A 25993-nucleotide genomic window follows, 5' to 3' on the forward strand; every position below is an offset into this window, starting at 1 on the left:
GTCATTACATACACCAGGAAAAATAAATGTTTAGAATTTGGAATATGTTGCCTGATAGGGTAATTGTTCCAGATTCAGTAGGAACTTTCAAAAGGCAATTGGATGAATCCTTGAAGAAAATTGGAGGGAGATAAAGTCAGAACAGGAAAGTGGCACTAACTATGAAAGAAATAGCATAGACTCAATAGGATGAATGGCATCCTATATTCCAAGATGATTGCATGATTCTATATGAACCAAGCAGAAATTCTGGCTTCAAATTGGCCTCAGGACGCCAGGGACAAGGGTAACAGGTTTCCAGCAGTCTTTTACTAGTGCAAAAGGTTTCATTCCAATACAGTTTTAAGGGGTCATCACCTGTAAGTGATGATCCCTCAATGAGGAGACCCTGGGCAGAACAAAGGTGGGTGAATCAAGTACGAGTCAACCTTATGGGCCCAGGAGCAGGACTATGGGCAGAACGGTAGCTCAGTGGTTAGCACTGTTGCTTCACAGCGCAGGGACCCGGGTTCGATTCCCGGCTTGCGTCACTGTCTGTGCGGAGTCTGCACGTTCTCCCAGTGTCTCCATGGGTTTCCTCCGGGTGCTCCTGTTTCCTCCCACAAGTCCCGAAAGATGTGCTTGTTAGGTGAATTGAACATTCTGAATTCTCCCTCAGTGTACCCGAACAGGCGCCGTGGTGTGGCGAGTAGGGAACTGTCACAGTAACTCCATTGCAGTGTTAATGTAGGCCTACGTGTGAAACTAATAAAAATTATCATAAACCTCAGAAGTACAGTGGGGTCATGTTAAGCCTTGGAAATACAAGCCATTGGAATCAATATTCTTGCACAGGAACCGAGAATGATGGGCCTATTTCTAGCAACCAAATGAACCTCAATAGCATTTATCAAATGACTTGCTGCATTGTGTTGAGTTTGACTTGGGTTTGATTGCTGTTAGTCACTTTGATCAGTTCAAGTTAGAAGTTAGTCCTATTTGGCAGTGAACAATTGAATAGTGATGCTGAGAATCATCAACACATGACAGCCTATTGTAAAATATTTGGTCATTCATAGTTTCTTCATGCTAGCTGACAAATGCCCACCCTCCATCTCCAATCTCCCATTCTTCTGCCAGATTCACGAACTGTGCCCATTTTTTTTCCAAAAACCCAACTCTGAATTACTCTGATCATTAAAGCACACCATTCCCTCATTACTCCACAGAAGTGGCATCCAAGGTTGAATTTGCACTAAAGACTCTGCAGCGGGACTTGAACCCATAACCTTCTGCTTCAGAATGTGTGACTGACTAACTGAGCTGACACCAAGGGCTGAATTTCACACTCCCCGGCAGGCGTATTTTAACACAGTTGGGGGAAGCGGGTGGCAATCTCACCACCGACTCCGCTGCCCAAGATCCGTGTGAAATTTAACTGGGGGATGGGGGAAAGCATTGGGTAGCCCTCCCACCTTTGGAGCTTTTGAGGTCCGCAAGTAGCAAACTGATGGACTCTCTTAAGGATCTCACCCTGCCACAGCTTTGGGGAGGGTGAAGGCACCACCACCCCCCCCCCCTCCCGCCCGCAGGTCCCCTGTGCACACTGGAATTGCCCCACGCAAAGTCACCCCCCCCTGAACCCTTTGCGTCCTTTTGAACCCGGCCCCCTACACCCCTCACCGAGATCCCAGATTAACCTTGGATTCTCGGTGTGATGACACTGCCTGCAGTCCCAGCAATGGCCACCGGTCCCGAATGGCCATCCATTGCCAGGCAGCTCTCCAAGATGGGACTTCCTCCGGAGATCGGGGCAGACGTCTCAGCTTCAAGTCATTTATGCTACTCCCAGCATTAAATGTCAGGATTGTGGGTTGCCCCTCCCCCCCCCACCCACCCACCCCACCTCCCCATATCAACCTTTTAGTCGGTGGAGGGCTGGCAAGACCACCAAGGGCTCACACTAGAGTAGTAGCTTCATGTCTGCGATACTGGTGAGGGCCGGCACCCCAGAAACAACCGCGTGGATCAGTCAGTATTTTATGAGACAAAGGAGAGGGGATAGTGTTCCCTTGAACAATCACACAACAATCAGTAATGTGCAGTGCAAAGAGAAAACAAACTGCATACAAGTAACCTTTCTTTTGAGATACACCTATGCACGGTCGTACATCAATCTTAAAGGGATTACACAGTGCAATAAGCAGGTCACACTTAGCAAAGGAACAATTAGGAGACGGGGTGAGGGGGGAATGGTAACAATAAGAAAGAATATTGACAGAAGCCGGTTGAGGCTTTTCTTGGATGATTTGAGATGGCAGCAACTTGTAATGGCAAAGAACATTTAACTAACAATTTCTTTCCATGAAGGTGCTCGACAGAGATGTAGGACCCATCAATTAACAGCAAAAAGTCAGCACAGCCATTCAGAAGGCAGCCCCATGTCTGCTTTGCAGCAATATAGAATGCTATGCCAGCTCTTCCATTTATCGGAAACCTTGTGCTTCCTGTTTATTTGACGAGCGCCTGTTTAAATTTTGGTTGCGAGATTTCAAATCGGGAAGAAGTTTAAAATAAAGAGTCTCACTTGGACTGCATGTTCACATTTAACCAGCAAAGTCTTGAAACAAAACTGCAACCCAGCGAGCATGAAACGTGGCTAAAAACTGGCCGCTTCGAAAGATCACTTAACTATGAATTGAAGAAAATTCATGAACTTCTTTGTTTCTTCCTGCGAAATGACAGATGGAGGTATTTCCTGTCAGGGTGGGCACCGGTTCAAGTATATTAAATGTAGATTTGATCATTCTTGAAGAGACTGGTTGGGCCAAATTCCGGTTCTGAAATTGCCGTGTTTACACAGACAGGCACAATACTCCCTGAAGTCAAGTCTCTAATTGGCATTTCATGTCAGATACACGTCATTTGATATAGAGAGACACGTAATCCTAGACGACACACAAACACACACAGAGTGCGAGAGTTGGGATATAATAGATGCTGCTGCAGTCACTAGTGCACGTTTTCAGACTGCAAAGACCTTGACTTTGCACTTTTATTCCCATGATTCTGAAATGCTGGCATTTTTGAAACATTTCTCTACTTTACAGTCAAGTTGCCAATCTTTCAGCCAATACACAACCCCTGAACTCTCCTCTCTAACCACTTTATCGTGCTACCCATCATCTTGCCTTAGAAAGCCTGCTTAACCTTGACCTCAGTGTCTCTCTCGCTCTCCGAGCCTCCAGGTCTTTCCGTTTGGTACATATCGCTTTGCAGAGCTTGGAGACTTGGCTACATGAGACCTGCTACTGAAATGTTTGTACTGACGTAAATTGCCGAATTCCCCAAATGGCTGCTTCCGGATCGATCATGTTTTAAAGGGACACTGGCATTCATATATTTCCATTTACTTACAGACCTGTTAAAAAGCAACATTTGGCACTGGTTGACAAAAATGGAGCACATTTCTCTTTTCCTGAAAACAAAAAGGGTTTGTGGGAACATTGTCCCGAAAGGCCACACTCCTTTAAAAAGAGTACAACAGAAGGAACACACAACTGGAATGCCCCAGGGTTCACCACAGATGGGCCTCACGTAAGGCAGGGCAAAACAGAAAGCTTGTCGGAAAGAGAGAACAAAATAATCACCAGGGTCAGGTGACTACGACCCACTAATGAAGTGCTAGGCTGAGCAGTGGTGGAGGGTCCAAGCTACAGGAAACATGAGAGTCAGCAACAGCTCATCAATTGCGTTGGGGGAAAGAGGGAAAGATTAATCATTGAATTTAAGCCTCGAGAGCTACAGAGCTCGACAGGCAGGTAGAACAAACACTTTGTAGTTGCCTGAAAATAAATAATTGAGGACCGCCCCAGCACTATTCCACCCCCCCCCCCCCACCCCCTCTCAAAGCGGCAAATATCTCCCTTTAATTTCAAGTCATCTTCCAATAAACTCTATCTTTAGCCTCTGGCCCCTTTCTCCCTACAAAATGGTAGGCCGCTGAAAGCTCACTGATCTTTGGAAGTGAGGGATGGGTGAGGGGTTAAACCGAGCTCCTGTCTGCAGGAGAGAAATAAAAACAGGCCTGTCATTTAGTGCCGACAAATGGCCATGATTTAGTGGATCCTGAGAGAATATGCACGATAGAATGTTGGTTGCGGGATGATGGGGGTGGGGGGGCCCAGAGGAATCGGACGGCAGTAACTATTTGGCTTTCAATCACATGACTCTAGTTTGAAGAAGAACGGGTGAGTTCTCCTCAGACTCCTGGGCCAATATTCATTGCTAAATCAATTATAACAGCTTATCTGGTCGTTATCACATTGCTGTTTGTGGGAGCAAACTATGCACTGATCGCCTGCCGTGCTTCCCACATTACAAAAGTGACGACACTTCAAAAGTACTTCAACAACTGTAAAATGTTTTGGGATGTTTCGAGGTTGTGAAAGGTGCTATAATAAATGCAAGTCCCTTCTTTCTAAACGTTTTCTGTGTTCTACTAATATTTGTGTTTGTCAGTACATTAGATTAACTTATTGTGACTTGGACTTCCAGAACCCAAAGGTTGTCCTCTAATTCTGTGCTTAAAAGTCTGAATGTGGAGATGCCGGCGTTGGACTGGGGTGAGCACAGTAGGAAGTCTTACAACACCAGGTTAAAGTCCAACAGGTTTGTTTCGATGTCACTAACTTTCGGAGCGCTGCTCCTTCCTCCGGTGAATGAAGAGGTATACCTCTTACTAAAAGTCTGAAGAAAGAGACATTGGGTGGAGTTCGGTTAAAGCAGCATGGAGTTCCTCTCCCCACCGCACCCTCCCCCCGAACCACTGGTTGAGCAACTAGTGGCAGTCCCTTACCGCTTCAGTACGGGAGGCCCAGCACTATTTAAATGCAAACAAACACTTAATTGGGCAGCGTTGGGTCTCCCACGTGATCAGGACTCCGAGGATGGAAATGCTGCCAGCCAAATAGCTCTACTTAGCCGGCAGTGTCACTAGGAGAGGTGGCTGTTGCTAATAATGCTCACTGACAATCATTACTGGAGGCAGGTGAGTTGGGTTGGATGGGGGTTGTAAAGATGTCGTCGCTGGTGAGCGGGAGAAGTGTCAGATGCAAGGTCAGGGAAGACCTCCCCTCCCCCCCACTTCCCAATATAGAGTCCCTCAAGTGCCTGTAAATAAGGGACCTGTCCTCACTTCCCCTCCCACCCTGGTAGGCTGCTGGAAAACCTGACAAGACTTGCTGCCAGTCTTCAGGGGACATTGGAGACCCATGCGATTACTGTTAAATCCTTGAGCTACCTTTCAATGCCAGTGGGCTCAGGGCCAATTCTCTTTAAGTGACTCATTATGGAGCCGAACCGACACCCTGCCACCAGCAGGTGGGCTTTCCAGCTCTGACCAAGTTGGGGAAAGTTGATCCGATGCCAGAAATGGGATGCTGTCCTTTCCCGCTATAGGCCCGCTCCAACAGGATCAGTTACATCCCAGATCTGCTAGAATGTCAGAACTAAATGACTGGCCTGCTCTTATTTCTCTCCTTTGTACTTTCATCCATCAGATTGGGTATTTGTATTTGCAAATTTATCTTGTTGGACATTTTCCTTGATTCTTCTCAAATAATGCTTGCATTGAGCCTTCTCGCACATCATTTGTTGTCCATGCACTGCTTCCCAGTTTTACTCAGTTTTATGGTGGTCCCCATCCACCTTAATCAATCCTTGAACAAGTTGAGGTGTATTTGGAGACTCCTGTTGGAAAGCAAAGTGGGCATTCATTCTGCAGGCATTGCCCAGCTGTGTTACACAATGGGTAACACAATGTAAAGATGGTTTTACACTTGGGTCTAATCTCCATCCCCATTGAAGTCAATAGAAACTAAAATTGTCTCGTGTGCAAATCCAATAGGTTTCTTTATAAGTGATGATCTTGGATAAGGTGAACGGCCTTTTTGTCAGTTGTATTTACACTGTGATCCTCAACATCTGCTCAGCGAGAGGAAGGGATGTTGATGCTTGGCATTAGGACGTGCTCTTCTCAGAATGCAGTCTGTACAGTGCCACAAGCATCCCTTAATTTGGGCCCCAACCATATTACTTGACCCTAATCTGAACAGACCACCTCCAATTACATCAATGCAATAGCACCCACAATGGACTGCCAATGACATTTGAGCGAGGCCGACAGCTCAGCATCACCAAGGGATGAACTGTGCCCATCTACAAGTGATTCTGCATAACGGAAACACTCACATTTGTGCAATGCTTTCACAACCTCAGAGCATCCAAAGTTTTTACAGCCAGTCAAATGCTGCTGTTATAATGCAGGGAATGGACTCACTTCCAATAGGATCTGGGTTGAGTCATGCAGTTCCCTGAATCATTTTAGGAGCTTGTGAGGAAGGGAGATATGAAAAATGAAATGAAATGAAATGAAAACCGCTTATTGTCACAAGTAGGCTTCAAATGAAGTTACTGTGAAAACCCCTAGTCGCCACATTCCGGCGCCTGTTCGGGGAGGCTGGTACGGGAATTGAACCGTGCTGCTGGCCTGCCTTGGTCTGCTTTCAAAGCCAGCGATTTAGCCCAGTGTGCTAAACAAGCCCCGGGATATTCAACCCGGTCAGAATGGGTGACAGGAGAACAGGCGATTCAGCCCCTCAAGTCCTGCTATTCAAATAAATCAGGGTTGGCCTGTCTCTTAACCCCATCTAATCCATAGAGTTCTAATCCATAGAATCCCTACAGTGTGGGAGGCCATTTGCTCATCGAGTCTGCACCGACTCTCCGACAGACCACTCCATCAAGGCTCACTCCCCCACCCTATCCCCGTAACATCTATCTGCCTTGATTCTGTGACCCATATCTGTGCCCAGCAAGAATGTTACAATGAAAATGATGCTTCAAATATGAACAGTCTATCAAAAATGAAATGGCCCAGCAAACTATTCAGTTGTATTAGGGATGGCCAATAAATTCTGACCATTGCCGGCAATCTTCACATCCCAAGGACGAATAAAGAAAAAGAAATCAAGGTATTGTCCCAATTTGCCAACTAACCCGGATATCGGGCAGCTTTTAAGAGACATAAATATTATTTGATTGAACAGGAGTCTGACAGGTCAATGAGAGAATAAACTGCCAAACGCTTTGAACTAGCTGCACTTGGTAGATGCGGGCCATTAGGTTTCTGAGAAGATAGTCAGCGACTAGTGGACATGGCCATCTGAGGAAATGCGCTAATAATTCGCGGGGGAAGTTCACCAGGAAACACAGACTAGTCTTCACACCCCCATCCAGCTGGATGTGTGAAGTCAGTCAATGGAGAAAATCAAGGCAACCTTGTGGTGTTTTTCCTCAGTAACTGAATGAGTGCATCAGTGAGATGGCTGCCATTGATGTTAGTGCATGTGCATAGAAAAAGGCCCACTTATTCAGATATGCATATGAAAAGGTGTTATCGCTCGATTTCTTAAGTACAAATGGCAATTGCCATTAATTTAAACTTAAACTCGGGGCTCAGAGGGTTAAATTCTGCATAGAGGCTGCATAGTTTTGGCTCGTATTTCCTCAAGTAAAATAGGTTGCGGGTGACTTAGATGAAGAGACAGAGAAATGTATAAAATTTTGCTGATGATACCAAGCTAAATGAGAAGGAAAGCTGTGAGGAGGGTACAAAGAGACTGCAAAGGGATTTAGACAGATTAAGTGAGTGGGCAAACAAGTTGGCAGACGGAGTATAATGTCGGGAAGTGTGAAGTTATTCATTTTGGTCATAAGAATTGAAGAACAAAATGTTGTTTAAAAGGTGCAAAACCTGTAAGTGTTGAAGTTCAAAGAGATTTTGGTGTGTTTGTGCAAGGGTAGCAGAACTTTAGCATGCAGGTGTGGCAACTAATTAGCAAGGCAAAGGGCATGTTGACATTTATTGCAAGAAGATTGGAGTACAAGAATAAATAAGTCTTGCTACAGTTGTACAAGGTATTGATGAGACTGCATCTGGAATACTGTGCAATTTTGGGTCTCCACATTCAAGAAAGGATATACTCATATTGGAGTCAGTGCAATGAAGATCCAGGTCCCTGGAATGAAGGGGATGGCCTATAATGTGACGCTGAGTAAACTGGGTCTATATTCTCTGGAGTTTAGAAGAATCAGGGGTGATCTCATTGAAACCTACAAAATCCTGAAGGGGCTTGATAAAGTGGATGCTGGGAGATTGTTCCCATTGGTCGGAAACTCTAAAACACACCGTCTCAGGATAAGCGACCAATCATTTAGGACTGAAATGAAGAGAAATTACTTCTCTCAAAGGTTTGTGAATCGCTGGAATTCCCTACTCCAGGGGATCACAGATATTCCATTGTTGAATATATTTAAGGTTGTGATAGACAGATGTTTGGCCTCTCAGGGAATTAATGGATAGGGGGAGCAGGTGGGAAATTGGAGTTGAAGCCCAGGATCAGCCATGATCATATTGAATGGCAGAGCAGGCTCGATGGGCTGAATGGTCAACTCCCACTCCTATTTCTTGTGCTCTTGACCTGATCGAGGTGCTGAGAAATGTTAGGATTTAATAGACTCAGGACAGAGAAATAATTTCAATAATTTCCTCTGCTATGGCAATCCAGAACAATGGAATATAATCTTAAAATTAGAGCCAGGCCATTAAGTACTGGGTGGGAGGCCTTGTGGTACAGTGAGTTGTGTTATCACCTCTGAGCCAGAAGCTCTGGGTATAAGACCCACTCCAGGACTTCACTGCCACAGAAGACGTGTTCAACCACTAAGTTCTTCCAATAGACCTTTAGCAGAGGGTCTGGGCAGTGGAGTCTCCTAGTCAGCCATGTTTGATGCAGAGTGGTCCTCCTCAAGCTTTGGCTCTGGCGGCCTGTTCCAGGAAAAGCGGATTACAGAAGCAAACGTAAGCACATGCTTTGACTGACTCATGCATCATTAGACGTGGGAAGCTCGGTAAGTCTATTCTGAAGTGAAATCAGAAAGTACTGTTTCCAAACAAAGGGTAGTGGAAACTTTTCCTCTGAAGGGCTGTGGTTATACTGGGGGGTCACTGGTGATTTTGAGACTGAGATCGAAAGCTTTTTGTTAGGGAAGGACATCAAGAGATATGGTGCCAAAGCAGGAAAAAGTGCAAATTAATCATGACTTAACTGAGTGATGGAACAGGCCCATAGGACTACATGACCTAACTCCCTGATTTGTATTTTTGTAAGGGCCTATATTGAAGTGCGTCCCCTGGCCTGCCCAACAATGACGGGGTTAATAAATAAGCTGCAAGTCCTTATACAGATGAGAAAGACTCCTCTCCTCCTCTTTCCCAAACTCAATCCCAGTTTGAACCTAGTTAACGAATCCCAAGGTCTTGATAGATAGGTGCTTCTTGATATACCCTGGCTTCAGGTGCGAGCTATCAAACAAGACTCCTGGGTCTAACTCTAGGATCTCCGCAGGACAATGCACACAAGGACAAAATTGGGGTTCAGCTGTGAGCTCCCCAGGCCAAGAATTATCCCCTGTTATGGTTCAATACCGATGAGCAGGCAGTTCAGTGATGGAGTGATGATCTGCTTGTGCCCAAAAGGAGAGGAAACTCAAATGGGATGGGGAGGGAGGAAGAGGATTACAGGACAAAATCCAAAAAAAAAAAAAAAATGCAACTGTTTCAAGCTCAGGAAACTGAAGTCAGGAGGGAATGAGGAAAATTCATTAAAACAATAAAATGCATTAATATTCAAAACATAAGGGAGGCAATGAATAATGAAACCCAGAATGCCTTCTAGATAGCTGAAGAAGAAAATCTGATGAAAAGAAACAAGTAGAGGGTTGTTAATAGTGTGGATAGTTTCGCTGAGGATAAACATTTAAGTGTCATTCAGGGAAAGGTTTAATTCTTTGATGGGGTCCCCAATAAAGGAAACATTAAAGCCACATTTCCACAACTTTTGATGTGAGCTCATAGCTCATGAGACGCAAAACCACTCGTCCAAATGTCTTTCTTACTCACATCTTTCGCCTTGAGGTCAAGTTAAAACCTATCTGTGAATCAATGTAATTGGCATTCATCATACAAATGAAACACCCCAATTTAACTGGACACCGCCCCCTCCCCAACCCTTTTGTCACCCTCTTCTTAACCCCAGCCTCATCCACTGTCACTCCCCCCCCCCCCCACCCACCTACACCTACTCCACCCATTGTCACTCACCCTCCACCCACCAACACCTATCCCACCCACTGTCACATTCCCCCCACCCACCGACACCTATCCCACCCAGTCACACACCCCCCACCCACCGACACCTATCCCACCCATCGACACCCACCCCACCCACCGATTCCTCCCTCACCCATTAACTACCCCCAACCACCCACCCTGTCATCCCCTTCCCCTGCCCCACCCACCGTTATCCCTCTCCCCACTCTACCAATTGACATACCCTCTCACCCACCCTATCCCCTGTCTCCCTCACCCCCTCCCAATCATTGTCACACCTGAGTAATGAACTAAAACGTTGCTCCAAGTGTGGTTTGAGCCATTAGAGCTTCAAGACACTTGGTAGCAGATGCAGTTAAAAGTAACACTGAAACAAAGAAAAAACTATTGTAGTTTCCCTCCACAGCTCACAACTTCTGAATTTTCTAACGGCAATATTTGATTTGAATGCCCGGTACACATACACTGTGCATGGTATACTTTCTAACGAGCCTTTCCATGCCTATTTAGTAATAGGTTACAATTGGACAATGAACCTTGATACCAACAGAGAATCTTCAAAGCTCTGGCAGGGTAAATGTATAAACTGTGGAGGGATTTTTGTGAACAAACATGCAGACAACAGTATAAACATCCGCATCCTGTTTACAGCAACAATTGATGGCAGGTAGCATATCAGTAACCCGTCCTTTCACAGACACCAACCTTTATCTCGCGTAAAGCAAAATATTTTGGTTGGTTCCTGGTAGTTACGAGAACTGTCCGCAAATTCCCGATTGGAACTCATATTTCATGTCATGACTGACATATGCAACTACAGTCAGGGAGATTTTCCCTTGAACTCTTATTTCCAGTGCAATATTCTGCTTTGTCCACCAGTCTCTCCTCTCGGAGGTGGTTGCCTCGTTGCTGGGATATTGAGTCCAGAGATCCTGCCACCACCCTGGACCATTCCTCATGTAATAGCCTTGGTACAGAGTGAGAGCCAGCTATTTATTTTGTTTAATTCATCCTAAGGATGTGGGCGTAACTATCAAGGGCAGTATTCGTTGCCCATCCCAGATTGTCCTGGGAGGTGTTGGTCATTCTTGAACTGAGCAGCCTGTTGGGTACTTTTAAGAGGAAACTTAAAGAACGACAACGTTGGTGTGAGTCTAGAGCCACACAGGCCAGGATAGTAGGTTTTCTTCTCGAAAGAATACTCATGATCAAGTTCCGTTTTTATTTTGCAATAATCTGACAGCTCCACAGTCAGTATTGCTGTTCCTATCCTTTGATCTCCAGACCTATTTATTTTCTTTAAATGAAACAGTTTTGAAAGGGCGGTAGAAGCAGGAACCCTCACAACATTTAAGAAGCATTGAGATGAGCACTGGAAATGAGCATGCAAGGCTACGGACCAAGTGCTGGAAAATGGGATTCGAATAGATTGGTGTTTGATCGACAGCACAGCCATGATGGGCCGAAGAACCTTTTTCAGTGCTGCAAAAATTAAAAAACTCTAAAGTTGCACGAATGAAATGAGCTTCTTCTACAAAAAGCAGACAGGTGGCCTATTTTTGCTCCATTGAGTTTGTATTTTTACACGCATTTCGTATGAAGAGCACGGCAGATTCGTGCGGAGCATAAATAGCTGCACACTAGGTGAGCTGAATGACCTTGTTCCGGAGGCTGAAAATTCCATGCAAAGGTTTGACACTTACCGATTGGTGGGTTTTGGCGGACACAGTCTTCACCGCGTCTGGATCCCAGATAACCAGGTCACTGTCGGAGCCCACAGCCACCCGGCCTTTCCGGGGGTACAGGTTGAAGATTTTGGCCGCGTTGGTGCTCGTTACGGCCACAAACATGTTCTCGTCCATTTTTCCGGTTGCCTGTCGAGACAGAAAATGTTGACATTCTCATTCAGCTTCTCTCCGAGGGCCGGGGATGACTGGGGAAGGGCAATGTTCCTTTTGAACACATCAAACAATTCAGAGGAAAAGTGATTTTCCGGTTCCTGAACTTATACACCCTCAAGCCCAAGACTTTTAGTCTAAGGTGTGTTTTCTGGATGTACAGGAGCAGGGATGGGGGTGGTTATGGGGGCGGGGGGGGAAGGGGAAGAGTGGGGATATAATGCAAATCTCATATGTAAAAATGGTAAATTAGTCATGGTCTAATTGAATGTCGGAACAGGCTTGAGGAGCCGAATGGCCTACTCCTACTCTAATGTGCTTTAATTCCCCGTTACTCCCCCCCCCTACCCCCTTACCTCACACGGTTTCTATATATGGCTACGAAAGTGAACCAATAGTGATGAGGAATGGGAGCGGGTGGGGGGCAGGGAGCATGGTGTGGGAAAGAGAAGGGAAACAATCCAGACCACACAACCTACAACTCGAGAGAGTTAGAGTAGATTTTCAACTTGCCTCCTGGATTTAAAGCTGGCTGTGCATCAGTAGCTCCTCTGAAGGGCAGCCGATGCGTAGTGCCAGCTTTGTGTCTGGGAAGCAAGTCGAAATTCTATCCCCTTGTACTCAGGATGCCTTCAATTCCTTCATGTAATGTGTCCGTAAAGATCTTAAGGCGTTCCTATTTATGGACTCTTCCACAAGCACCTCTTCAATGATGGTTTGACTGACCTCTGATGGTTGACTTTCTTTTGTGCTGTCCTGACTTTTCATGTCCGGAGGTTGGGATGCAAGAACAGCCAGAAAAAAAAAGATTTGTTTTCACGTGTTATGTTGTTTGTGGTGTGGAATGCAATGCCTGAAAGAGTGGTGGGGACAGATTCAACCTTCAAAGGGGAATATGATGTGTCGTTACTGGAAAATAACTAATGTGCAGGGCTACAGGGGGCTTTAGGATTAATAGGAGAGCCCTTTCAAAGAGCTGGCAAGGGCATGATGGGCAGAATGGTTTTCTTCTGCACTGTAACGCTCCTTCATCACACTGACACAAAGTGAATGCAGGGGCCTGCCAGTAACATGGCGATATGTGACCTAAATTCCAGATGCATTCCAGTGGATAGATTAAAAACAGGCACCATTTTTTGCGTGCACATACTTAAGAGTCCTGCTTACGGATAGATAACCAGTGGCACTCTGGCCAACTCAACGGTCTCACCACAGACGAGTTAGTGCACCAATTCCACCTACCACTGCCTTGTCCCAGATGATGGACATCCGCTCCTCTGCCCCATTCGTCCCCTCGGGAATTTGAGTGAAGTCATCCTTTCCGATCGCTTTCTGTGCTGTGCTGAATGTGCAGTGAGCACTTCCTGCCACTTGCAAATCACCGCTAGACAAAGATTAGGCACAGTCACTTAAGGGAACAGCTACATTCACATTCCAACTCAGTGTTGATCCAAAAATAAAAAGCCAATAGGTATACAAGCTTCCCACAGAATAAAACCACGATTAATGTGGGACTGGACAGGTTTCAGCGCCACTCGCAAAATTCCCTTTCCCGCTTGCAGATTGCAAAGCAAGATTCATTTTGAAACCTTTTGAGTGTTCAGCATGTGCCCGAGGTGGAGTAAAGGCAGGAACATTTAACTCAAGTCGGTCAGGACAAGGGCTAACTGCGATTGGCAACAATGCACAATTTCACTAACCTTGTCCCAATATTGCTCTATCCGCAACAAAAACCTATTTTAACAAAATACAGGCAATGAAGGAGCTGGATCTGGGTTTCAATCCATTTCTGAATGATTAAGTAAAAGTTTATATTGACTGTAAAAGATCCTGTGTGGATACAATTAGCTTAATTGTCCCTAGAATTAAACATTGGCTCCAGAAAGCCATGTAACTCAAAAAAGCCATGGGATGCCAGATGTAGGAAAATAAAATAAATCACACCAATCATTCAGAGTGCTCTTATGGAAAAGAGACAGAGGCCAATCAATGTGCAAGGACTTGAGACCTACACTGGTAAGGGGTCCATCCTTCAGTGCTGGCATTCAGCACATGGGAGTATAAAGCTGAACAACAAAAAAAGTATAAAAATCCTCCAAAATATCCTTTTCACTTTAATACACTGGACACACATCAAAGGATTAAGTTCAGCATAATCCCCAAAGCCTTCTGAAGAGAGCAAAAGAGGCCAAGGTTATGCCTGCTGAATTGCAGCTGAGAGCTTGTGTGCCACCAGACTTACAAAATGTCTCATTAACTGCACACATGAGCCGAGAGAGAGAGAGAGAGAGAGAGAGACTGTGGCTGAGATTAATGCTCCATACTTCAATAAATCTGTCCAATAAGATTAACAGGTTTCAGAAAACTGATGAGCTATCGCTCAGTTATGCCTCTGATTTGGAATTGAGTAGGGTCCGAACGCAAGACAGGAATCACGATTAAAACATACTTTTTCTGTGGTTGTCACAGAAGGTCCTCGTGATGAATCAACCTTCTGTTCAAATGAAGAGGTCTCTAACATAGAAAGTATTGCATTTAGTCTCCGCATTAAGAGAAGGACCAGGTGATTACAGAACTGGAGGCCATTTGGCTTATTCTCCGTGCTAGCATTTTGGAATAACTGTCCAATTAATCTCACTGTTCTGCCCTTGCTCCACAGTCCTGCAAATGTTCCCTTTGAGGTAATTATCCAATTCACTTTTGAAGGCTACTACTTAACATTCTGCATCCCAGAATATAACTCACTTTGCAACATATTCACATTCCTCCTTGACCAATTTATCCTCTGGTTACGGACCCTTCCCCCCACCCTCGCCAGTGAAAACAAACTCTCCCCATCAACTCTATCAAAATGACTCAATTTTTAATCGCGCTGCTAAATCTCCCCATAACCTGCTCTGCTTTAAGAATAATACCGGTGAACGATGATACCAGTGTGTTATTCTCCTCATTTCCGACACCCAGCATCCTGTGGCCTGGCTGCAGGGTTTGCCGATTAGTGCAGAGTTAGCGTTGAATTTCCATTGTGGGCAAAATGATTCAGAGGTCATTTCATTGGAAGAAGATGGCCTGCTCTGTGCCAAAGACTTATTTCCTTAATGTAGCAATTCCACTGTGGGATGTGCCATTAATAATGTGAAGGAACACACAGGGCCATTCCAAGGGCTGTGCGATTCTTCAGCCCATCGTTTCGAGGGGCCTGCCTGCAGTGCTGTTATCTTGCATTCTCCAAGGGTGGAGCTTCGGGCTGATGTTCACCACTCAGGCCTAGAGACAGGCTCTGACGTGGTGTCTCAGGGCAGTCACCTCTGTGTAACACATTCAAAACCCTAGACAGACAAATCCCCTCCATGGATTGAGAATTTGTTCCTAACGTTAGCAGGGAAAACGCAAGATTTGATTCCAATGCAGGGAATGGGAGAGGAAAGTTTATGAAACAAAAGCAATAAATTAACTTTCAGCCAGTCCCTGTGGCCTTGATTCCACGGTGGAAACGGATTCAAACTTGGCACTTCACCTTCAATGGGAGGAGATGTGTCATCTCACCTATTCTTTTCTCCGTTCTGTATCTGCTACTCAAACCCAGCCTTTGCTGCAACCTGAATTCTTTACCTCCGTCTTTCTACGACTGGGAAGTTTCCACAAACCCAAGCTTGATATCACCTAATTCTCAACTTGGGGTATCTGCTTGTGCCAGTCTTTGAACTCGAAGCTTGGATCGCATTTGGCAATGTTAATGAGGCGAGGAGGCTGAAATAGGGCACCTGAATATCTTGATCGCAGTGCTCCATCATAATGGGGAGGATTTTCATCACAATATGGCAGGGGAGGTGGGGAATGGAGGCAGACGGCACATGATGCTGCACCAGCAGCAGCATGCTAATTTACCTGTACCATACTGAAATTTTTCAGGCAACCTGCAGGACACCCCATGGTGTCAGGAACCCAGTAGCTGCCTGGAGGTGGTCTCCCCATGGCAGAACTGGCAGAGGTGGTCTCATGTCAAACGCTCTAGGATGCTTTTTCCCTGTATACATGGGCACAGGGGGGCAAGGCTCCACAATGGTGGCCCAGTGGCTGCGGCCATCTTTGATTTTGAATTTGCTGAGAGGGCACCTCAGATTCGATGTACCCTCACTCTCCCTTACCTGTAACGTAAGGCTGTAGTTCCTTCCAAGCTGCCATTTCATCTTATTGGCTCTGCAGTTCCAAGAGCCCAGCTGCTGTCCTTAAATGGACAACAAGCACATCCTCTGGTTACTAATTGGCCAATTGAGGCAAAATCACAATGGGATGCCTGCTCCTGATCCATGGCGAAGTCAGAACCCCATTTGATCCTGACTTTGGGGTCCTGTCCCAAAATGCAAAATTCAGCCCAACATGTCAAAACGGTAGCAGGAGTCTGAATAAATATCCAAAGGCACATGGAGACTGGAAGCTCTCAGCACTAGGAGTTGTGCACTCTACCATTCTGATCCATATTTTTTCCATTAATTTACAATCAAAAACTCTTTCTCTTCATCCCTTCCCCCACAAGTTCACTGCCATTCAAATATTTTTGAGTTCCAATCTATTTGGCTTTACCTTGATAAGAGAGAAATCAGGTGATCAGGGGTCGTGGGATCTGGGCTGAGTGGTGGGGAAGTCACGAAAGCTGCAGCCTTGGCCCAGTTTTTGCTCCAATAGTGTGTGCCGTCTGTGCCAAGACTGGCACTGATTGGCTCTCCAAACACAACGTTACCTAGCAACCAGGAAAATAAGTGGTTTGGCGTTAAACCTTAAATTTTTCCACAAGTGGCTTAAAACATTCATCAAGCAAAACAGACAGGAAAAGAACACTGGGCCCCACCTTTTTTCTTGGCTTGGGCTATGATGTCTGCCGCAGTCTTGCTCATTACTTTTGTGACATAAAGAGGACAGTTGGTCTGGCCAGCGACTGTGATAGCACGGAACACAGCTTCTGCTTCCAGCTAAATAATAAATAACACATGTTATAAACCAAACTCTCGGGCACGCAGAAAAACTATTTTGTGAAAGCCTGTCAACTCCTGCCAAACCGAGTGACTCTCCTGTAGAAGATACATACAGTGACAAGTCACTCTATTAAACAAACATAGCACAAACGTTTCACTTCACAGGAGGGTTATCAGACCAAATTTGAGACACAACCGCATAAGGACATATCAGGACTGGTAAAGAAAAACATGCATTTATATCACTCCTTTCACGAACACTGGATATCTTAAAGCACTTTACAGCCAATAAAGTACTTTTGAAGAATGCTCATTGTTCTAACACAGGATATGCAGCAGCTAATTTGCACAGAGCAAACAGCAATGTGAAAATGACCAGGTAATCTGCTCTTGTGATGTTGTTTAAGGGATAAGTGCAGGGTAGGACACCACGGATAGCACCTCTGTTCTTCTTCGAGATAGTGCAAGTATAATGGAATTTCTACATTACCCGAGCGATCAATATGCTTGAGTCCACGTGGAGTCATATCAATTCAGCTTTAATCACATAGAACTGTACCCAGCAGCAAAGTTACAGAAGTGAAGGCTGCTGGGATGGCATTGGTTCTTATACCCCGGCTCTCAAGGCGGGGCTATGTACATTGCCCAATGGTAGACCCCGCGGTCTAGCCAATGGTCATTCCTCTCTCTGGTACCGCAATACCTGGTATTACCACATTCACCCCCTGTTAAAAAAGAGCCAGCGGGGTGATGGCCAGTATTACTGTCGCCTTTTCATGGTAGGACCAGGTATTGCAGGTACCATGCTATCGAGGGTTGCGGAGAAAGTTCTTGCGTTGTTAATTCTCTTCATGGTGCTGCAATCAGACGATCGGGTGGCCTGGTCGTCCTACTGGAGCGTCTAAGTTTCGGCGGCGATCCTGGTGAGTGACTCCGGGAACGTGGTGTCTTCCTCCCAGGCAGTTTAGTCACCCCTAGGCGGCGCTGTAAGGGCAGAAGGAAGGGGTGCCTGTAGGGGGAGTCGGTGCCTGCTCGGCTCTGGGTCGGGGTTCTGGCGGCAGTACTGACCCTCCGGTCAGGTACGGTGGGGGGGGGCAGTGGCTCGGGCGTGCGTGGGGCTCCGGCGGGCGCCAGGTCCCGGGGGGAGACCGTATCTTGGCGTCCGTCAGGGAACGCTACGTAGGCGTACTGGGGGTTGGCATGCAGCAGGTGGACCCTTTCAACCAGCGGGTCCGACTTGTGCGCCCTCGCATGTTTCCGCAGCAGGACGGTTCCGGGTGTTGCTAGTCAGGTTGGGTGCAAGGTCCCCGAGGAGGACTTCCTGGGGAAAACAAGGAGACGTTCATGAGGTGTCTGGTTCGTGGTAGTACATAGCAGTGACCGAATGGAGTGAAGGGCCACTGGGAGGACTTCTTGCCAGCGGGAGACTGGGAGATTCCTGGACCGAAGGGCCAGCAGGACGGTCTTCCAGACCGTTCCGTTCTCCCTTTCTACCTGCCCGTTTCCACGGGGGTTATAGCTGGTCGTCCTGCTCAAGGCGATGCCTTTGCTAAGCAGGAACTGGCGCAGCTCGTCGCTCATAAAGGAGGACCCCCTATCACTGTGGATGTATGCGGGGAAACTGAACAGTGTAAAAATAGTTTGGAGTGCCTTGATGACGGTGGTTGTGCTCATGTCCGGGCAGGGGATGGCGAATGGGAACTGGGAGTACTCATCAATCACGTTCAGGAAATACGTGTTGCGGTTGGTGGAGGGGAGTGGGCCTTTGAAGTCCATGCTGAGGCGTTCAAAGTGACGGGAAGCCTTTATCAGATGCGCCCTCTCTGGTCGGTAGACGTGCGGTTTGTACTCCGCGCAGATTCGGCAGTCCCTGGTGACAGTCCTGACCTCCTCCATGGAGTAGGGCAGGTTCCGGGACTTGACAAAATGGAAGAACCGGGTGACTCCCGGGTGGCAGAGGTCCTCGTGGAGGGCTCGGAGGCGGTCTACTTGTGCGGTGGCACAAGTGCTGCGGGATAGGGCATCAGGAGGCTCGTTCAGCTTCCCGGGACGATACAAGATTTCGTAATTGAAGGTGGAGAGTTTGATCCTCCACCGCAAGATCTTGTCGTTCTTAATCTTGCCCCGCTGTGCATTATCGAACATGAAGGCCACCGACCGTTGGTCCGTGAGGAGAGTAAATCTCCTGCCGGCCAGGTAATGCCTCCAGTGCCGCACAGCTTCCACTATGGCCTGGGCCTCCTTTTCAACCGAGGAGTGGCGAATTTCGGAGGCATGGAGAGTGCGGGAGAAGAAAGCCACGGGCCTGCCCGCTTGGTTGAGGGTGGTGGCCAGAGCTACGTCAGACACGTCGCTCTCGACCTGGAAGGGGAGGGACTCGTCAATGGCGCGCATCGTGGCTTTTGCGATGTCCGCTTTGATGCGGCAGAAAGCATGGCGGGCCTCCGTCAACAGGGGGAAGGTTGTGGATTGGATTAGGGGTCCATAAGACATAGGAGCGGAAGCAAGGCCATTCGGCCCATCAAGTCCACTCCACCATTCAATCATGGCTGATTTCAACTCCATTTACCCGCTCTCTCTCCATAGCCCTTAATTCCTCGAGAAATCAAGAATTTATCAACTTCTGTCTCAAAGACACTCAACGTCCCGGCTTCCACCGCCCTCTGTGGCAATGAATTCCACAGACCCACCACTCTTTGGCTGAAGAAATTTCTCCTCATCTCTGTTCTAAAGTGACTCCCTTTTATTCTAAGGCTGTGCCCCCGGGTCCTAGTCTCCCCTGCTAATGGAAACAACTTCCCTACATCCACCCTATCTAAGCCATTCATTATCTTGTAAGTTTCTATTAGATCTCCCCTCAACCTCCTAAACTCCAATGAATATAATCCCAGGATCCTCAGACGTTCATCGTATGTTAGGCCTACCATTCCTGGGATCATCCGTGTGAATCTCCGCTGGACCCGTTCCAGTATGTCCTTCCTGAGGTGTGGGGCCCAAAATTGCTCACAATATTCTAAATGGGGCCTAACTAATGCTTTATAAAGCTTCAGAAGTACATCCCTGCTTTTATATTCCAAGCCTCTTGAGATGAATGACAACATTGCATTTGCTTTCTTAATTACGGACTCAACCTGCAAGTTTACCTTTAGAGAATCCTGGACTAGGACTCCCAAGTCCCTTTGCACTTCAGCATTATGAATTTTGTCACCGTTTAGAAAATAGTCCATGCCTCTATTCTTTTTTCCAAAGTGCAAGACCTCACACTTGCCCACGTTGAATTTCATCAGCCATTTCTTGGACCACTCTCCTAAACTGTCTAAATCTTTCTGCAGCCTCCCCACCTCCTCCATACTACCTGCCCCTCCACCTATCTTTGTATCATCGGCAAACTTAGCCAGAATGCCCCCAGTCCCGTCATCTAGATCGTTAATATATAAAGAGAACAGCTGTGGCCCCAACACTGAACCCTGCGGGACACCACTCGTCACCGGTTGCCATTCCGAAAAAGAACCTTTTATCCCAACTCTCTGCCTTCTGCCTGACAGCCAATCGTCAATCCATGTTAGTACCTTGCCTCGAATACCATGGGCCCTTATTTTACTCAGCAGTCTCCCGTGAGGCACCTTATCAAAGGCCTTTTGGAAGTCAAGATAGATAACATCCATTGGCTCTCCTTGGTCTAACCTATTTGTTATCTCTTCAAAGAACTCTAACAGGTTTGTCAGGCACGACCTCCCCTTACTAAATCCATGCTGACTTGTCCTAATCCGACCCTGCACTTCCAAGAATTTAGAAATCTCATCCTTAACAATGGATTCGAGAATCTTGCCAACAACCGAGGTTAGGCTAATTGGCCTATAATTTTCCATCTTTTTCCTTGTTCCCTTCTTGAACAGGGGGGTTACAACAGCGATTTTCCAATCCTCTGGGACTTTCCCTGACTCCAGTGACTTTTGAAAGATCATAACTAACGCCTCCACTATTTCTTCAGCTATCTCCTTTAGAACTCTAGGATGTAGCCCATCTGGGCCCAGAGATTTATCAATTTTTAGACCTCTTAGTTTCTCTAGCACTTTCTCCTTTGTGATGGCTACCATATTCAACTCTGCCCCCTGACTCTCCGGAATTGTTGGGATATTACTCATGTCTTCTACTGTGAAGACTGACGCAAAGTACTTATTTAGTTCCTCAGCTATTTCCTCGTCTCCCATCACAAAATTATCAGCGTCATTTTGGAGCGGCCCAATGTCAACTTTTGCCTCCCGTTTGTTTTTAATGTATTTAAAGAAACTTTTACTATCATTCCTAATGTTACTGGCTAGCCTACCTTCATATTTGATCCTCTCTTTCCTTATTTCTCTCTTTGTTTGTTTTTGTAGCCTTCCCAATCTTCTGACTTCCCACTACTCTTTGCCACATTGTAGGCTTTCTCTTTTGCTTTGATGCATTCCCTAACTTCCTTTGTCAGCCATGGCTGCCTAATCCCCCCTCTGATAACCTTTCTTTTCTTTGGGATGAACCTCTGTACTGTGTCCTCAATTACTCCCAGAAACTCCTGCCATTGCTGTTCTACTGTCTTTCCCACTAGGCTCTGCTCCCAGTCGATTTTCGTCAGTTCCTCCCTCATGCCCCTGTAGTTACCTTTATTTAACTGTAATACCTTTACATCTGATTCTACCTTCTTTCTTTCAAATTGGAGATTGAATTCTACCATATTATGATCACTGCTTCCTAAGTGCTCCCTTACTTTAAGATCTTTAATCAAGTCTGGCTCATTACATAACACTAAGTCCAGAATGGCCTGTTCCCTCGTGGGCTCCATCACAAGCTGTTCCAAAAAGCCCTCCTGTAAACATTCAATGAATTCCCTTTCCTTGGGTCCACTGGCAGCATTATTTACCCAGTCCACCTGCATAGTGAAGTCCCCCATGATCACTGTGACCTTGCCTTTCTGACATGCACTTTCTATATCGTGGTGTATTTTGTGCCCCCGGTCCTGACCACTGTTAGGAGGCCTGTACATAACTCCCATTATGGTTTTTTTGCCTTTGTGGTTCCTCAACTCTACCCACACAGATTCCACATCATCTGACCCTACGTCGTTTAGTGCTATTGATTTAATTTCATTCCTAATTAACAAGGCAACCCCGCCCCCTCTGCCCACCTCTCTGTCTTTTCGATAGGTTGTGAATCCCTGGATGTTTAAATGCCAGTCCTGAACCCCCTGCAACCATGTCTCTGTGATGCCTACCACATCATACCTGCCAGTCACAATCTGGGCCACAAGCTCATCTACCTTGTTCCGTACACTGCGCGCATTTAAATATAGCACCTTTAATTCTCTATTGACCGTCCCTTTTTGTTTTCTTAGTGTGGTGGACCTTTGTTTACTGCGCCTTTCCATACACTGTGTCATATTTTGTGGGGTGGGGACTATCGTAACCTCTCCTGAGTTTTGTCTTTTCGTGCTTTTTTGTATTCCTAAGCAGCTACGCTTCCCACTGATTACTTCACCCCTTGGTTCCCTGACTTTCCCTTCTCCCCCAATCTTTAGTTTAAAGTCCTATTGACCACCCTATTTACTCTTTTCGCCAGAACACTGGTCCCAGCTCGGTTCAGGTGGAGACCATCCCAACGGTATAGGTCCCCCCTGTCCCAAAACTGATGCCAGTCGAGCCTTGTCGGCGTAATTAGGGAACCATTGTGCATAGTAGCTAAAGAAGCCGAGGCAGCGCTTTAGGGCCTTGGGGTAGTGAGGGAGGGGGAACTCCATGAGGGGGCGCATGCGTTCGGGGTCGGGGCCTATGACTCCATTTCGCACTACGTAGCCTCGGATGGCTAGACGATCAGTGCTAAACACGCACTTATCCTTATTGTAGGTCAGATTCAGGAGGTGCGCGGTCTGGAGAAATTTACGGAGGTTGGTGTCGTGGTCCTGCTTGTCATGGCGGCAGATGGTGACGTTGTCAAGATACGGGAACGTTGCGTGTAAGCCGTACTGGTCAACCATTCGGTCCATCTCACGCTGGAAAACCGAGACCCCGTTTGTGACACCGAAGGGAACCCTTAGAAAGTGGTAGAGCGCCCATCTGCTTCGAAGGCAGTGTACTGGTGGTCGCTATTACGGAGGGGTAGCTGGTGGTAGGCAGACTTGAGATCCACCGTGGAGAAGACCTTGTATTGCGCGATCCTGTTTACCAGGTCGGCAATACGGAGGAGGGGGTACGCGTCCAGTTGCGTAAACCGGTTGATGGTCTGGCTATAGTCGATGACCATCCTATGCTTCTCCCCGGACTTTACAACCACTACTTGAGCCCTCCAGGGGCTGTTGCTCGCTTCGATGACCCCTTCCTTAAGCAGCCTTTGGACCTCGGACCTGATGAAGGTCCGGTCCTGGGCGCTGTACCGTCTGCTCCTGGTGGCGACGGGTTTGCAATCCGGGGTGAGTTTCGCAAACAGGGAAGGCGGGTCGACCTCAAGGGTCGCGAGGCCGCAAACAGTAAGGGGGGTTATAGGGCCGCCAAATTTAAAAGTAAGGCTTTGTAGGTGGCACTGGAAATCCAGTCCCAGAAGGGTGGCTGCGCAGCGGTGCGGCAGCACGTATAGGCGGAAATTGTGGAATTCCCTGCCTTGGACGGTGAGGTTCGCGAGGCAGAACCCTTTTATCTGCGCCGCGTGTGACCCGGAGGCCAGGGAGATCCTTTGTTGGGTGGGATAGGTGACCAGAGAACAGCGCCTTACCATGTCAGGGTGGACGAAGCTCTCCGTGCTCCCGGAGTCGATGAGGCATGACGTCACGTGGCCGTTGATGCCGATCGTCGTGGTGGCCTTTGCTAGCGTTCGGGGCCGACTCTGGTCCAGGGTAATGGAGGCCAGCTGCAGCAAGGCGTGAAGATCGGGCAGCGCATCGTCAGCCGTGTTGGGGGCTTGAGGCCCCACCCAAGAAGGCGCCGTCCATGGATCGCACATGGAGTCCGGGGACTCCGAAGATGGCGGCGGGGAGGAACAAAATGGTGGCGCACTCTGCTCCCGCGAGGCGGAGGCCAGCTGCAACAAAGGGTTTTGGTCGGGTAGCGCGTAGCCAGCCGCGCTGTGGGCTTGAGGCCCCATCCAAGATGGCGCCGGCCATGGATCGCACGTGGAGTCCGGGGACTCCGAAGATGGCGGCGGGGAGGAGCAAACTGGCGGCACACGCTGCTCCAGCGTGGCGGAGGCCAGCTGCAGCAAGGAGTTTTGGTCCGGCAGCGCGTAGCCAGCCGTGCTGGGGGCTTGAGGCCCCATCCAAGATGGCGCCGGCCAGGGATCGCCCATGGAGTTCGGGGACGGAGACCCCGACGATTGGACCGGCAAGGGACAAAATGGCTGCGCGCACTCCTCCAGCATGGTTGCCGGGGGGGAAGAATGGCTGCGGCTGCGACGCTGCCTGGCGGGGCAAAGGCTGCGGTGCGCGTTGGGCGGGCGGGGTTGCGAAAAGGGAGTGCGCCGGTGGGCCTGGGACGGTCGGGACTTGAAAAAACGGCTGTGGTTGCACAGCGGGCGGCTGGAGGAACGGCTGAGGGTAGTCATTGGATACCGCGTTCACCGCGCGGGCGAGGCAGACCGCGGCATAGTGGCCTTTCTTGCCGCACCCTTTGCAGGTGATGGTGCGGGCCGGGCAGCGCGCACGCGGTTGATTCGCCTGGCTGCAGAAGAAGCAGCGTTGGCCGGCGGCGGTAGCCGGGCGCCTTGCCGCGCAGGCCTGCGGAGTTAGCGGGTAAATCTGGGGGTTAAGCGGGTATGTCTGGGGGGCTGCCGCGGTGGGGTGCCACGCAGCCCATGGGGGCGCGGTGCTCGCGGGGGCGTATGCAAGGGCGTTTTTGTACGCCACGTCCATGGGCCCTGCCAGGGCCCGGGCCTCGGTGAGGCCCAGCGTGTCCATTTCGAGCAGCCTTCGGCGAATGTCGGGGGAGATCATACCTGCCACGAAAGCGACTCGAATTAAAAGTTCGGAGTGCTCGTTCGCCATCACCGCTGGGCAGCCGCAGTTTTGGCCCAGCACGATCAGTGCCCTGTAGAAATCTTCTAGCGTCTCATCTGGGCTCTGCCGTCTCGTTGCCAGCAGGTGACAGGCGTAGACCTGATTAAGTGGACGAATGTAGTGTCCTTCCAGCAGTTCCATGGCTTTATCATAGTTCGCCGCCCCTTCGATCAGGGGGTAGATCGCCGGGCTGACCCGCGAGCGTAGGAGGTGTATTTTCTGCCTTTCCGTGGGGGTGTCGGCAGCCATATCGAGGTAGCTCTGGAAGCATGCCAGCCAATGCTTAAAAATTGCGGCAGAGTTTTCTGCGTGAGGGCTGAGCTTAAGGCACGCCGGCTTGATGCAGAGATCCATCCTTCAAAGTACTTATCTGATTAAATTGATACGCAATCAATACGCTTGAGTCCACGTGGAGTCATATCGATTCAGCTTTAATCAGATAGAACTGTACCCAGCAGCCAAGTTACAGAAGTGAAGGCTGCTGGCACGGCATTGGTTCTTATACCCCGGCTCTCAGGGCGGGGCTATGTACATTGCCCAATGGTAGACCCCGCGGTCTAGCCAATGATCATTCCTCTCTCTGGTACCGCAATACCTGGTATTAACACAGGTTTAATGTCTCTTCTGAACAAAGGAACCTCTGACAATGCAGCATTACCTCAGTGCTACACTGCAGTGCCAGTCTTGAGTTTGTTTTGTGCTCAATTCTTGGGACAAAACCTACCGATAATTTGTCAGTGTCAGTTTTAGCGGGAAAACTGGCTTGTAGCTCTCCAGTTGCACAGCCAAGTTTTCTCTCCTGGTTTTCTGGCACTCTGTATACAGGGATCTGGGAGCGTGGTTATTTGGAGGGGGGGGGGGGTGAGTGTAGGTAGGCATGTGGAGTTGAAGT

The 25993-nt window shown here is 47.9% G+C and overlaps 1 protein-coding gene across 3 annotated transcripts in view; it reads right to left on the reverse strand.

The window, feature by feature from the left end:
• Positions 1-25993, reverse strand: part of LOC140426775 (dihydropyrimidinase-related protein 3-like) — a 281060-nt gene that overhangs the window by 67886 nt on the left and 187181 nt on the right. For all 3 annotated transcript variants that reach the window (XM_072511931.1, XM_072511930.1, XM_072511932.1), the window contains exons 8-11: positions 16961-17081; positions 16696-16852; positions 13354-13495; positions 11917-12087 (exon numbers count right to left, since the gene is read on the reverse strand). In XM_072511931.1, coding sequence (XP_072368032.1) covers positions 11917-12087; positions 13354-13495; positions 16696-16852; positions 16961-17081 — 591 coding nt within the window. The remainder of the gene's footprint in view (positions 1-11916; positions 12088-13353; positions 13496-16695; positions 16853-16960; positions 17082-25993) is intronic.

Source organism: Scyliorhinus torazame, chromosome 7 (genome assembly GCF_047496885.1).
Source record: "Scyliorhinus torazame isolate Kashiwa2021f chromosome 7, sScyTor2.1, whole genome shotgun sequence".
NCBI lineage: Eukaryota > Metazoa > Chordata > Chondrichthyes > Carcharhiniformes > Scyliorhinidae > Scyliorhinus > Scyliorhinus torazame.